Source organism: Rhea pennata, chromosome 3 (genome assembly GCF_028389875.1).
Source record: "Rhea pennata isolate bPtePen1 chromosome 3, bPtePen1.pri, whole genome shotgun sequence".
Classification (NCBI taxonomy): domain Eukaryota; kingdom Metazoa; phylum Chordata; class Aves; order Rheiformes; family Rheidae; genus Rhea; species Rhea pennata.
The window spans coordinates 42,478,804-42,494,858 of NC_084665.1; the positions used below are offsets into that span (position 1 = coordinate 42,478,804).

At 38.2% G+C, this 16,055-nt stretch overlaps 1 protein-coding gene across 1 annotated transcript in view; it reads right to left on the reverse strand.

Annotated features, from left to right (window-relative positions):
- Window positions 1-3,524: 3,524 nt before the first annotated feature.
- WDR64 (WD repeat domain 64) overlaps window positions 3,525-16,055 on the reverse strand; it is an 85,341-nt gene continuing 72,810 nt past the window's right edge. Inside the window, exons 19-28 of the mRNA XM_062573039.1 lie at window positions 15,265-15,304; window positions 14,633-14,766; window positions 12,370-12,475; window positions 10,525-10,586; window positions 10,005-10,114; window positions 9,036-9,224; window positions 7,158-7,257; window positions 4,591-4,671; window positions 4,380-4,413; window positions 3,525-3,598 (exon numbers count right to left, since the gene is read on the reverse strand). Coding sequence (XP_062429023.1) covers window positions 3,525-3,598; window positions 4,380-4,413; window positions 4,591-4,671; window positions 7,158-7,257; window positions 9,036-9,224; window positions 10,005-10,114; window positions 10,525-10,586; window positions 12,370-12,475; window positions 14,633-14,766; window positions 15,265-15,304 — 930 coding nt within the window. The remainder of the gene's footprint in view (window positions 3,599-4,379; window positions 4,414-4,590; window positions 4,672-7,157; window positions 7,258-9,035; window positions 9,225-10,004; window positions 10,115-10,524; window positions 10,587-12,369; window positions 12,476-14,632; window positions 14,767-15,264; window positions 15,305-16,055) is intronic.

Consider the following 16,055-nt stretch of genomic DNA (forward strand, 5'->3'; position numbering starts at 1 on the left):
GGTCCTGCACCTAGGGAGAAATAACCCTGTACAAGCTAGGGGCTGACTGGCTGGAGAGCAGCTCTGCAGAGAAGGACCTGGGAGTGCTGGTGGATGACAAGTTGACTGTGAGCCAGTAATGTGCCCTTGTGGCCAAGAAGGCCAATGGTATCCTGGTGTGCATTGGGAAGACTGTTGCCAGCAGGTCGAGGGAGGTGATCCTGGCCCTCTACTCAGCCCTGGGGAGTCTTTATCTCGAGTACAATGTCCAGTTCTGGGCTCCCCAGGACAAGAGAGACATGGAATTACTGGAGAGAGTCCAGCGTAGGGCTACAAAGATGATCAGAGGCTGCAGCATCTGCCCTATGAGGAACAGCTGTGAGAGCTGGGCCTCTTCAGCCTGGGGAAGAGAAGATTGAGAGGGAATCTTATCAATGTCTGTAAGTACCTGAAGGGAGGGTGTCAGGGGGGCAGAGACAAACTCTTTTCAGTTGTCCCATTTGACAGGACAAGAGGCAATGGGCAAAAACTGAACCACAGCAAGTTCCGCCTGACCGTGAGGGGGAATTTCTTCCCTGTGAGAGTGACGGAGCACTGGACCAGGTTGCCCAGAGAGGTTGTGGAGTCTCCTTCTCTGGAGATCTTCAAGGCCCACCTGGATGCAACCCTGTCTACCATGCTGTAGGTGACCCTGCTTGAGCAGGGCGGGGGTTGGACTAGATGATCTCTGGAGGTCCCTTCCAACCTTACTGATTCTATGATTCAATGATACCTCTTGTCCTATCACATCTCCAAGAAGAGTCTAGCTCCATCGTTGTATCCTCCTACTTCCAGGTAGTTGTAGGCAGCAATGAGCTCTCCCCATAGCCTTCTCTTCTCCAAGCTGAACAGGCCCAGTTCTCTCAGCCTCACCTTGTGCATAATGTTCTTTAGTCCCCTGATCATCCTGGTGGCCCTCTGTTGGACTCTGTCCAGTATGTCAATATCCTTCTTGTACTGGGAAACCCCAAACTGAACACAGTACTCCAGGTGCAGTCTTACAAGTGCCAGGTAGAGAGTAAGAATCATTTCCCTGGATCTGGTGGCCATGCTCTTACTAATACAGCCCAGGATGCAGCTTTGCTGCGAGGGCATATGTTCAACTTGTCCACAAGGACTCTCAGACCCTTTTCTGCTGAGCTGCTTCCCAGGTTTAATGGATTTGCTAGAAGCAAACATTCCCTAGATGTTAGTTTATGCTGACTGTGAAGCCTAACAATTGTCTCCTGCATCCTTGGATTGGAAAATAATAGATATTCAAGATACTCAAAGAGCTGATGTCTGAATTAATGTGATATTGTTGAAGTTCTGAAAATAGAACAATTCAGAGCAGAAATTGCCTGAATCCAGCACCTGCCTGAATGCTTGTGACTATTACTTGCAGTACATCTAATTTGCCTTGCCAACAGAGTTTATTTTGATTATAACTGCAGAAACTTGTAGACTTCACACGGCTGAAAGAAGTAGCCAAAGTGCTGAATGGCACCACATTTGTTGCTGGTGCTCGACTATGTCTTGTGAGTCTTCTCTCAAACAGATGTGATTGCTGTAAAACAGAATGTAAGATTTAGTTGCAAAAAATAACTTTTACTTACATAACTAACTGCTAACTGAACTCCACACTGCTCATCATAGGTATTTCCTTCTTAGGAACACAGCATTAGAGAAGGTAAGACAGAAAAGATTTTAAGACTTTTTCCATCCTTTGCTTATTTTGGAAGAAACAAGTCACATTTTCTCTGGTCATTTATTGCATTACGTTTCCACTGTATAAAACAAATATATTCCAGTATCAGACAAATTCAGCTCAATTTTGTTGTAATTTAAATGCATAAGCCTTTATTCTATGATGTTAATAAAGTATCAGTCTGTATTTCAACATAAAAAAATCATAGAATCATAGAATGATTTAGGTTGAGAGAGTCCTCTAGTGGTCATCTAGTCCTATCCCTGCTCAAAATGGGCCTAATTAGATCAGACTGCTCAGGGCTGCAACCAGCTGACTCTTGAACACCTTCAAGGATGGCATTTCCAAAACCTCTCTGGACAACCTATTCCACTATTTGATCACTGTCATTGTAAAAAAAAAAAAAAAAATCCATATATCTATTTGGCATTTCTCATGTTCCAATTTGTGTCCGTTGCCTCTAGTCCTGTCACTGTGCACTTCTGAAAAGAGTCTCTCTCATCTTTGTCTTCCTACCTTCAGATAATTGTAGATGGCAATAAAGTCTTCCCTTAGCCTTCTCTTCTTAAGAGTGCACAGACTCAGTTCTCTGACTCTCCTTATATGTCATGTGTTCCAGCCCACTGATAATCTTGACAGCCCTCTACTGGACTTATTTCAGTATATGAAGCAAGTATATGAAGTCTTGTAATGGGGAGCTTAAAACTGGATACAGTACTCCAGATACATTCTCAAATATATTGATTCAGATTTCATAAAAATAGCAGATAAGCAGATAAGATTTCTGGCACCACCTGTGTCATGGAAAACTTTTGTTTGTTACTTCAGTGGATCAAAGCATACCTCTTTACCAAAAACTTGCAGATTAGCACATGTTGGTCCTCAACCTATAAGCCTTCATCTGTAGAATTCCTTCTGATGGAAAATCTTTAATGGTAATTTCCCATTTGGAGTAAAGATCCATGGCAAAGTGGTCAGAAAGGGTAGCCAAAAATTCTGTGGGACTTCTCTCCTGAAGTTTCATAAATTGTCTTCTTGCAACTAACAGGCTTTGGGAAGTCACCAAGTATGTATATTTCCACAGTGTCATGCAAAACTACCCTTTCCTGCAATTTCTCCAGTACCTCGACTGATTAGGCTTCCTCCTCTGTCTCTGCTGGGTAGAAAAATGCACACTGCACATTGTTAAAAGATGTTACTTGCTGCTGCTCTGTGCACTCCCACAAATATGGGGACATATTTAATATCCAAAATAGAATTTTTCCAAGTTATTTAAACTGCTGGCCTATCAAGCATGATTAATAAAGAAATCTAATTGTTTTCTGGAAGAAGACATTTGTCTAGGATACTGTGGCATATATGTACTATCTGTGGAATATTCCATCCCAAATCTTTGCCTATCCAAGAACACCAAAGCTCCTGAAACACGAGAGAAAAGTTAGAGCAGAAGCTCTGGAATAACATTTCTTATTCTTCAGAGAAGTCTGTATGGCTAGCAACACAAGCATATTTGCATAGTTTATATCTCTGAATCTTTAAGTAGTTAACAGTAGCAAGACTTTTTTTGTTGTTAAACATCAAACAAAATGGAGTGAGATGAGCTGTTGTGTGAGTATCTGTTGTTTATAACCATACACCAGCTTTATTAGATTTTTTTTCTCCATGAAGGACTGGAATGGAGATAATATTTGATTTCTGTAATTCTGCTTACTAATGAAATGGATTTAAATATAAGATTTAAAAAAGGGAAAAATTTTGAACTGAGGAAACCGCTAACACACTTGTCTGAAGATGGATATTATGTTTACTTGTCTTGAAGCTATTCTTCACTGAGCTCTGGCTCCATTTTCCATTCAGTGAGACTGGACCTTTCAGCTTTATTCCACTGATAACCTTGAAAAAAAAATGTGAAATTTCAAGAGATAATGATTCAGGTGTGTAGGCCACTTTGATAGAGTTTTGTAACAGTACAAACAACTGTTTGTCATGTATGCATCCCACAGAAAATAATAAAGTCTGATCTCATCTTACTGTAAATCCACTGCAGTGCCATTGGCTTCAGTTCAGTTGCTCCCAACTTGCCAAGGCACATGACCCTTGCATTTTATTTTCTTCTTCCGGGAGAAACAAAATACAGATTTCCAAGGCACATTAATGGGCAGTAGAAGAATACTGTATGTAACAATTATTTGAACACTAACAGGATACACTAACTCCTGAGTTCTCTTTCATCGGGTTATTATGAATGAGCTACTCTGCTTCTAATGCTGCTTACAGAAGCATTAAGTTATATACATTTGAATGCATCAAAGTCAATTTGAAGTCATCCTAACTTCAACATCTAAAAATTAGGAATCTCATCCAAGCTGTCTAGATTCTCTCTACAGAGAGAAATCAGAACCTCTGCAAGGGGCAATTCTTTCCATTCTATCATAGGTGGGGTACACTAAGCTGTGGATGTTCTGATCTCTCTACATAGGAGGAACCTAAAATCCTAGCTAGACCTCTCACCATAAATCATATAAATACCACCCATAAATGGTATGAATTTACAGTAGTCAAAGCTTTGTGCAGATAAGCATAATAGTTTTTGGACTGACTACAAGAAAAGAGGCTGAGCACAAAATTAATGATGTGTAATTTAGCAGGATAAGTAAATGGCTGGAATACTCACTTGGCAGCGCACACACTTCAACTGGGCTTTCCAGCTACAGCCAAACGGGGAATGGAGTTGGTTAGGTAGTAATGCAAGCCATGTCAAAAAATTAAATTGAGAAGCAGAGAGTTAATAGAAAGTTAAAGTACATGATTTTAAACATTTACTAATACTAATGGCTTTTGTTGTATCAATGCTACTGCTAAAGGTAGAAAACACTTATGCTTACCTCATATATAGGAATAGATCCAAATACCACACCAGTCTCTTTGTTTCCAGACTTGAAACTTTCCAAAGGTTGTCTAAGGATCTGATCAAGAGAACAAAGTCAGTTCATTACTAGCTAAAAATTACTTCAGAAATGCTGTTAAATATTACTTCTGATATTGAACTGTATGATAGCACTTACGTTACCTGAAGAAATGTGTGTCATTATTATGTAGAGAGATTGTGGTTTATGCATAGGTTTCCTTTGTATCATGTAAATACTATCTGGAATTTTGTTTAACAGTTAGGAAGGAGTCATCCTTCTGCTACAGAAAATGCACAACTAGCAAAATTCCAGGTTTCTAAGGAACACAAAATCGAGGTAGTTAACAGCAAAATGATTTTTATCACCTATGTTACATCTAGCTTTAAACACTTGTTTAGGTCTGTCACCTATTAGCACCTTGAATAAGCTCAATACAGGAATCATTTTCAGGGAACCTGTCAGATTTGGTGGATGCATGCTGTTAGAGGACAGTGGAGGTCTAGCCAAGGGTATTGGGGTAGGCACAAGAACAAAATGACATTTCTGCTGTAAGCTTTTGAAAGCCTTGAAGCTGTGAAAATTCTTCAAATACTTTGATAGTTCACTCACTCTCACATTTACTCTGAGACTTAACTAGGTAATAGGTATATGCCCTTATGGACAAGGCAGGAAAGGAAACTGTCCTCAGATGATATAGCAATGCTTTCACCCTGAGAGGGCAATTTATGATCTACCACAAGAAAAAAATAAAAGCACCTGAAGAATGAAATACCACAAAGAATTCTTGTTTTTATCAATTTTGAAAACACAGATTTTGTCTGAAACAGAAATTTGTACAGAAATTTTCTAGCTACATTTTATTAAACATTCTTTCTAAATGAACAGCTGAGTATACTGCAATAGTACCAATTTAAAAAGTGCCGCATCTTCAGCAATATAGAACATTCCTCAATTCCGCTGTTTCAGTTTCTGTCAATTTTAAGCATGTTGACTTCAGTAAGATTGGACAACTGAATTACAGTAAATTAATGAGATACTCCAGATATTTGCACAGCCACTGAATAGCACACCTCTAGGCTGAACTGCAAACTGAAGTCCTGATTTGTTCCTCTTCAAGACAAATGGAAGCAAATCAATCCCTTTTTTTCATCAACAGCCCAATCAGAAGGGAACTCCACTGCCAATGTCTCTGAGCATGCAACTAATTTATGTTCTGAGACCACCAGTGAGTCCTCTTTTCAAATGACTAAGAAAAATAAAACCTAGAGTGGAGCCCACCTCTACTGACCTGTCCAGCAATGCTCTCAACCACTGACACTACAACAGTGTAACAGATTTTGTTTTATACACAGCAGCAACGTGTTTTTCCCACTAACACTCTCCTCTCTTACTATGCAGAGCTGTATCTAGAGCTGTTGAATAGCAGGGGGATCAATGTTCAACTATCCTTACTTTGTAGCACATGTTGCTACAGCACAAGAGTGGCTCAAGCAGTTTTCCTGTAGCTTACACACAAGCAACTCAAGAGACTATACAGCCTCCATGTCTAGTGTAGTTGTGTCTTAAGAGGGCTTGGCAACCTGCTGCTGCCTTGGAGTGAAATGACAGAATGCACCCAGACGAGGAGATAGCTGATCTTAGTAGCCATGGAATCTGAGCAAGTGAGGAGAAGAGAGAAAGTAAGGACTCGCTGGCAAACCAGGGCATTGAATAGTAAAGGGAAGTGCAGTTGACTCATACGGTTATCATTTCACCAAAAGCACATGGAGAGAAGTAACTTGCCACACAGAGTTATGTTGTCTTTTACTGACTGACTGACTGGCCCTTAACTAGTCTCATTAGGATAAATATTGCGGTACAAAGAAGTCTCACAGTACCACAAAGTTTAGGAGAGGGTGTTAATTCATCCCCATCACTATCTGCTGGTCACTAACCTTTGGGGAATAATGGTCAGAAAGATGTTAAAAGACTTTTTTGGGCAGGTAGCCATAGGAGTAGTATTCTCCATTTTTCCTTTTAATGTACAACTCCCACAAAAAAAGCCTTATCTGAGGCTATGACTTTTGAATGCTAAGCCAGGTAAAGAAGCAGGAGCTGTACCATTATTCAGTTAGAGCTTTAGGAGTTATACCATTATTCAGTTGCAGCAACACTCAAAATGACTTAGAACCTCCTGAAGTCTGACTTCATGAGAACCCTGATAGAACTATTGCACATAACCAGGGATCCACTGATAATACTAGAATATTCCAGTATTTTCACATTTCCATCAGCTACACCTATGATGTTTAAGATTTCTGTTGGAGCATGTGAAAATTCTAGATTTTTATGCTGTTAAGCCAAACAAGTGAATCAGTGTGTGCTTCTTGCTATATGGAATTTGGGAGTGTGACACAATGAGAATAAAAACCAAAAAGAAGGTTTATCTGATCCCTCTGTTTATGCATTTTATTCTAGCTTTTCCATGAATGACAAGGACATACAGGGTTATTATGCCTGTTTCCTAATATGTTGCACAGAACTGATGCATGTATGCTAGCTACCTTTGGAGAAGCCAAAGCTTTGAAAAACTTGAAGTCTTGAACTACATCTTCATGTGCAGGCTTTTCTAAAACTAAAGATGATCTGGTCAGTGACTTCCACCTGTACACACAACACAGAAGAGGACAGAAAAAAATCATGCTCCCATCAAAATGACAATATACAAAATTGAACAAACATACATTCACAATTGGCTCCAAAATAATATTATTTTAAAGTATAAATTATTCCAAACATCTTCAAAATATAATTCATATTAGGAGCTTCATAGGTGTCATGAAGGGCTTCACTTCATCAATCCAGATACTGGCTTGTCATCTTTAAGAGGCTGGATATGTTAACATAAGAAAAACTAGTTATTACAACTGAGTGCTAGCTCACTGTCTAATGACTCTTTAGCATGTCCGTTAGTTCTGACCACAGTTCCTGTATGCCACCTTCATAACAAAGGTTTCCTCTGCTCATATACCTGGCTTCCAAAGTTGATCACAAGAAAAGGTCTAGAGTATAGTGTCTACTGGGGCAGCTGAACACAGTTTCATTTATAATCAGAAAAATTATGTCAAATTGAGACAAAACTGAGACATTTTTCTGCATAGCACTGCTGAAATCAGCAGGTTGCCTGAGCCACTGCTTTAAAGTGTGAGCATGTATGCCATTCAGCTAGGTTCATTCCCTTTCATGTATGAACATTTGCAGAATATCTGTTAATTATGTTTATAACTTAATTTGTTAAGTTATATATATACATATAATTTCAAATTAACTTAATCTGAAATTATAAAATATCATCTTAGTAAAACATACGGCAGCTATCCAGTAAGAGAACAGTAGTAGCATTATGAAGACATTTGAGCCTGAGTAGACCAAAAAGAAGATGCTACATCCTGTAAAGGACAAAGACTAGTATATATAAGTAACACAGCCTTTTGGATGATTGTTGACTAGTAAAGATAGGCTAGCTATCCTATCCATATTACAGTTAATTAAGAGGAATCTAGTTACTCTGAGGTGACAGCACACAGAATATACTTAATGATAAATCTTAAACTTTGTATTGCACAGCATATGACTGTCTGTCTTTCTTTTTCTTCTAGTTATCATTAGGACCATGATTTCTGCACAAACAGGCTTCTTATTTACTTCAAGTCTGTTTAATTAATGTTTTGAATTAAAGTTAACAAAGAAAGCTAACAGTTCTCCTTTACTGAAATATTTGAAGGATCCTTAAAAAGTACTCACAGGCATATCATTTAAGCAATTTCTTTAAGGCTAGCTGGTTTTAATTATAGCAGCTCTGATCGTAGAGACTTCAAACAAGTTGCTACTTATTCGAAAAGATGGAAGGAAGTAGCCAACACTGCTATTGTACATGCCACATTTATACCAGGGTACAATGTCACAGTCTGAGATATATGCATGTATCCACAACACTCCAGGAAAATTTTAAAAAGTGTTTTTAAAGTGAAAGACTAAACTGGGTTTACTCTTACAGAAAGATTTGTTTGGGGATTGAGACTATTAACTTTAAGCTTTTTCATTAAAATTTTGGAGGTCCAGAAAAGTATCAGCTTGTGGAAATAGAAGGGAAATAGACTCCTAACCTGAAAAATGTACATAACATGCAGAATCTAATTAAGCTAAGATTCAGGGCAATTATCTAACCATCACTATTACTACATTCAAACCATTACTAATCCGTAACAATTACCAGATTTATCCAAAGTTTGTAAAATCATTTCAAAAAAAGATTATACTTAATAATTCATGAAAAATATTAATGTTTTTTCTCACCCTCAGTTGACAGGTGCTTTGTTAAGTATAATATTTTCAGAACTGTTCCCCAAATCATAAATGTATGTAAATGTTTGAGATCTTACTTTTCTCTGTCCAATATTAGAGGATATTCAAATTTCTTCTTCTTTTCCATATACTTGCTTTCCTCTTTAATTATTGTAGGAAACTTATTAACATCACAAGGCAAAATCAGCTGACTGATCTCTGATAATTCAAACTTTCTGGGCTGTCCAAAGTAACCAAGATAGTATCCTTTTGTGGCATGCCAGAGCCTACATACATAGTAGGAGCAGTGTCAGAGGAGAGAAAGGAAAAATGAATACTTTTAGAAGTGGAAAAAAAGTGAAAAAAAATCTGTCAAAATATTTGAGAAAGTTCCACAGAATTGTTCTAGAATGCAGTATGCTAGTATACAGTATCAATGAGACTGAAGTTGACTGTTAAAATCTAACTTGAGAGTAAAAAAACTTCAGAGGGATGTTGTGCAAATTAGAAAACAAACAAACAGCTCTATAATTAACAAACAGAAGAGTAAAATATCCTAAACTGCTCCTGCAGTAAGGTTCTGCCACCACAGCAGGAAGCTGTGTAGATGCACAGAATTTCCTGAATGTTACTGATTTCCAAAAACAAAAATATCCATTCAAATCTACTTGTTAGCCAAGAATGAACTGTGTAGTTGTCTATAAAGCAGCTTGAGACTGAAATGATTTACTTTTCCACATGAAATGTTTAGGGCCCATGCTAACCCAACAAGTATGGAAAGGTAAAATGGTATCAGAACAGGAGCTCATTTCCAAATGATGGGTTTGTTACCTATGCATTTGAAGTCACTTCACAGAAAGAGAATGACAGTTTATAAAAGGGGTGACTTCCTGGGAAAAATGGACATGTTCCATAAAAAAAATTAGTTCTTATATGTACAGAAAAGGAAGTTCACCCAATGTTATATCTTATTTAAGTTCTCGGTTATACGCAAGTCCAGCAAGAAAAGAAACTTTAGAGACACTTCAATTCACTGGCCATAGCAGTAAGAAAAGTCATTTTTGTACCTGACTGAACCATCAATAGATGATGTCACTACCACATTTTTCTCTTCTTCATGAAATAAGTCAACCACTTTGGTAGAGTGTGCCCTCCAGCAGAGCTCCTCCTTTATTTGCTGAGGGACAAAAGCAACATAACCACATTTCAGGCAGTTCTGTGTGCTACCATAGTTGCTAGCTGAGTAGGTTTATCAGTGTGGCTTTCTGAAGATTAAAAGAGGTGAAATAATAATCCCTCCATGAAACAGGCTGCAGGTGGCATATGGTAGAAACACTGTTTGGGGGACATGGATAAATTCATTCTTAAAATAATCTCTTTGAACACAATGGAATATTACTAGCAGCATTTTACTTATGTTTTTCTTGTTTTTCACAGCATTAAGTTATTATGTCAAGCAGAAGACACGACCTTTATGGGCAGGAAACATTTTTAGTCCCTGTAGAGCTCCAAATCCATTTTTCTCTATTTGTCTTATCAGAGCAGTATACCGTTCATGACAGGAAAATCTGTCAGATTTTTCCTTACATTTTTATTGTTCTGTAGATCTTTGAAGAATGAGCCAATGCTCCAGCGCAAAATATATCCTTCTGTTTAAGAAAGGAAAAAGCAAAACATGATCAGATTTCATCAGTGCTACACATTTGCCAGTTACTACCATATCCTCTTGGTATCCACCAGGCAGAATAAAGCAAAGATTACAGGTACATGAAAATTATTTCAATGGCATGTTACTGTCTCATTGTCAAACACAATGTAGAAAATGTTAGACCATTTATTAACACGTAAGGGAAATGTATATACTCTTTGTGAGTAATGTGTCTTTAACTGAACAGATTTGATGTTGAAAGAATTTAAAGATTTTTCCTTAAATAAATATGAGTAACAAATGAGAATCATCTTTTCAAGAGAGGTATCAATTACACAAACCAAGAACAAGATTCTCCCAGGGATGAAACTATTTTTCAATTCTAGTAAAACGGATGAAGTCTGACAAATTGCATATATAATGAAAGCTTAAAGTTTTACCACCTTTTAGTGCACTCATATGAAACTAGAAACCAAGATGAGAGCAACTGCAAACAAGAGCCTTTTTTCTTATGATCCAAAACTGCTCCTAATAGTCTCCTGCCTAGGCTCCCTCTTTGCTGTAAAAGTCTCCTGTTATCTTTCCATTTCTCCCAAGAGACAGAGGAATCTTGTGTGTAATTCCAGCCCTCACGCTAGTCACATCTCTTTTCTAGGACTATACAACTGGAAAGACAGCAATCAGAGAGGCTGACAGAGAAGCTGATCTTTTCCTAACAAGCAAAATCTAATGGGAACAAGAACAGTAGCACATTTGGCAATTAGAAGCTACCAGTAGTACAAGGTGATGAGGAGTAGCACTGCAGATAAAAGAAAAGGGTGCAGAAGGCTTGAAAAGCAAATGCACACAGTGACATAAACAAAAATGGACAAAGGGAATGAGATGAAAAGGGGTGGATATCAGATGAATAGGGTGGATACTTTCCACAAATAATTAAAATCCTGTTCAGTGCTTACTGCCTTTCAAAACTGCATTTACTAATTTGAACCAAAGTGGACTGGAAACTCCTATTCAATTTCAGCATCAACTTCAAGTTACTATTCGGTTTTGAAAAAAATGGAAAAAAGCTTTCTCCATCCAACTTCCTGACAGCATAAATGCTGGAAATTAACAAGATACACAGTTCTAGTAGGTATTTTAGAAGAAAAATAACACATTAAGGGACACAAATCTCATATCACAGATGCAGAAGATAAAAATTCCCAGGGTGAGCCTAAAGGTTTGGAGGACAGTCAGACAGCAGATTAAGTCTTGGATTTTCTGCCAGATGAAATCAGATTTGGTGTCAAATTAATAGTCTGACAATGAGCTGCTATCAGAGACCACTAGTGCTTTCTTTCCTTACATTGCTGTGTACTTACAAGGCCATTACTGTGCACTGCATGCACATCAGTGACTGTACTCTTGGTACAGTCATAGCAGCAGTTTTTCATTTAGTTGTCAGACTAAATGACTGTGAAATTTTTGCTTGTTCTTATTAAAACTTTTGTCTGTGGCACTGATATAGCAAATCAGAGAGAAAGTGTATGCAGGGCTTTTGAATAACGAAAATTGTAATGTCTTTTTTAAAAATAAATTACTACTGAGAATGTTAGTAACACTAAGCTTTAATCTACCATCCATGCACATAGAAAATATCCTTTTTTTATTGTTTTAATGATAGCTTTGATAGAGAAAGGCTGACAGCCTTTGGACCTTCTTTTCCGTATTTCTGATACATTTACAGAATAATCTTTTGTAGTTCTACAAACTGTCTTGACTGAATAACTGACATATTCACTCACCTTTACTGCCTGCCAAAAGAATTTTAGTAGAGATGTCTGTGCACAGTGCTGTCAGAGAAACTGAAGGGTATTTTGAAAAGGGCAAAATTTCTTTCAGCAAGTTTCCCTAAAATAAAATAAATAAACATACATATTTCTAACATCTACACGAAAAAAATCAGTGCAATAGAAGTTGAATGTGATTAAACGATATATGCAGGCTTATCCAGCTCATAACCATTCAGAAAGTTACTGGAAAGTTTTTCCTAATGTAATGAATCAGCAAGATAGCTGGGCTGTACTCTACTGGATTGCTATCTTTTCTACATCAAAAGCCAGGCTGTTACACTTCAGAGCCAATTCACAGCCCATCCTTACCTCACTGGTCACCTCTTATTTGCTATGAAATATCATCACTGTGGATCACATTTGCTACTGAAATGACAGTTCTTGCTTCAGATAGACCCATAATACCTCCCTTACCCACTTGTAATATATTCAAACAAGCACTGGTAGACTTTCTCCCTTTCTATCCCTTCAGCCTTTGGAGGAGGTGAGGAAGAATGTCTTGGTGCTGATAAGGAGACTTTTGCCTCTGTCATCCAAGTGATGATGATGATGATCATGACAATGATGACATCACTGCCATCTGAACTTGGAAATTCCTATAGACATCTAAGCACACTAATGTTATCAATAATGAAGACAACAAAACTGAACATATTCCACACTTACTGTAGTTGTAGTTGTATTTATCATCATATTCTATTTCTGCATGAAACATTTGCAAAGCTACCTCACTGCCTTTCTGAAAGTTTCCCCCTTTGACTTGTCTTTGCTGGGATACCTTTCAAAGCCTGATGTGGCTGAGGTGTGATGATCACTGTTCACCATGATGACCAATATTATATGACCACGTCATTGTACTCCATCCTCTTTCTGTATTTACTTTTTTGTCCCTTGTTTAGAATGACATGTTTACTGGAGCAGAGCCAGAGGTGATAACAACATCACTGGCATTGACCATTGGCAGCCTGCTGTATGACTGGTTTTACAGACTGATTATACCTGATTATAATCAGGATGCTACTCTTTCTGATTTGTAACCCTGCTAGTGCTAACTCACTTGTGCAATGCTGCACTCAGAATCACAGAATCAGAGTAGTTGAAGTTAGAAAGCACCTCTGGGGATTGTATAGTCCAACCCTCCTGCTCATAGCAGAGTCAGGTTGAGCAAGTTGTTCAGGACCATGTCCAGTTGGGTTTTGAATATCTCCAAGGATGGAAACTCCATGATGTCTGTGGGCAACCTGTACAAGCGCTCGGTCACCTTTACAGTAAAAACGTGTTTTCTTCTGTTTCAGCAGAACTTCCTGTATTTCAGTATGCATCCATTGCCTCTTGTCCTGTCACTGGATACTACTGAGAAGAATCTGGCTCTGTCTTCTTTACTCCCTCCCACAGGTATTTATACACATTGATAAGATCCTCCTAAGCCTTCTCTTCTCAGGGCTAAGCATTCCCAGCTCTCTCAGCCTCTTCTTGTATGACAGATGCTCCAATCTATTAATCACATCTATGGTTCTTTGGCCCTTTGCTAGACTTGAATGTCCATGTCTCTTTTGTATGGAGGAATCCAGGACTGGACACAGCACTCCAGATGTGGTCTCACCAGTGCTGAGTAGAGGGGAAGGATCACATCCCTTGATCTGCTGACAATGCTCTTCTTAATGCAGCCTGAGATACTGTTGGCCTCCTTTGTTATGAGGGCGCACTGCTGGCTCAACTTGTCCATCAGGGCCCACAGGTCCTTTTCTACCAAGCTGCTTTCCAGTTGATCAGTCCCCAGCACATACTGGTGCATGAGGTTATTTCTCTCCAGATGCAGATCGTCTCTGATTCTCATTACAAGGCACAGGGTCTGTTACCTCTAAATGATTTTGGAGAAAGTCTACTAGTGAGACATATTTCTGAGGGAAGGATACTATGCCTTGCCTATCATCCTTCTTAGAAGGTACATTAAATGGGTGAAAAAATGACTAGTAGACTTCCACACAACTTTACAGTTTTTGTCATAATCATTCCTACTCATGTGTTTCCTCATTTTCTGTTTGTGATTACTCTCTGCTACAGTTGTAAAAGCAGAAGTAATTTGTGTTCATGGAAGAAACTATGAACCAAAACATGTAAGCTTTTGCAAATGCTAGTAAGGCATGTTATGAAAATTGGCAGAATTACCTTCTCCTTTGGTCCAGTCCCATCCCAAAGACATTCAGATAGCTACCTGAATACTCCATAGATAGATATAGCCATTTTCATGAGCAGAAGCCAGTACTGGTGAGTATCCCATTACAGCTTTGGATAACGATACGTTCTTCTCCAAATCCTGTATATTCTTATACACTGTTGTGTCTTTTTCTGCTTTAAAACACAAATGATAATACATCATCCCAACATATTTTTAAAAAAAATTTTGCATACTATAGACAAGACTTTTCTAAAATTCCATCTGCTTTTGCAGATTTTCTCTGTAAGGTCATTCATTCACACTTGATTTAAGTTGGCTCTTGGTTTACCATTTCACTAATTCATTGCTCAAATACTTATGTGGAAAGGGATGCTGTATAATTGGTGCTCCCAAATTGCACAAGGTTTTCAGCATCGCATCTATTCAGCACCATCAGTATTTGAGCCCTTGTAAAGCCTGCCTCTTGGACTGGGTTTTGGGAAATAATTGCAAACTGAGGTGAGCAGAAGACACTGAGATGTGTCATCCACATGCCAGTTAGTATCTCAGTTATTCTAAACGCAAAAAAAGTTTGCCAGGCAAAATGGCAGACTCAGTTCATGTGGGCATCTGAGCAGAGCACTCATGGATCAACAACTCAAAAAATGAAAAGCAACATACATCCATACCTGTTGTTACTTGAGTATTAATTTCATCACTTGTATTTTCCTAAAAGCAAGGAATAAAATTTAACAGAATTAGAAAATGAAACTGTCTACAGAATAGTTCTCAATTTGAAATTACTTTAGGAACTTACAATATTTTAATGGGAGGATTCAAATATTCTCCCAATTTCCATTCTGTCTGGGAGACTAATGAGTGAAAATAAAGAACGTTTAATCTTAAGGTGTCAAGATTACAAATGAACAGGAGCTAGGAACCTTGTAAAGGTAAGTACTCATGACTGCAAGCAGTCAGGTTAGCACAACTGAACAGTTGTCACATTTGAGCTGAGATGATGAAGTGTACCCCTAGAGCAATGTTATCTTTTTGCAAATGCAAAGTATAGCTAATTTAAATCACTTCCATGGTCAGATGCAGCCACCATCTTAACCCACTTTAAGCAGAGCATAAGTACATCCACTGTGAGTTCAGGCCAAAGGTTCTTCCAGCTCTGCGTTCCAATGGATGCTCAGGGAAAACAGGGGAACAGCACAGGTATACAGTAATGCTAGCTTCATAAAAATAGCCAGCTTTAACCAGTCTGCAATTTCAGGATACAGTACTTGGAATAAGCTAGGAGTGTGCAAAAGGTAAATTTGACTGGAGGGCAGTAATTTCTTAGATTTGTTACTACCTTGAGAAAAGATGAAAGATGTTCAGGAGTAGCAGTAGCATTTACTTGTATATAAATCTACAGTGGGAAGATTTTTACAGTCCTTCATTTATACACCGTTATATGGGTTTCTGACAATCCCTA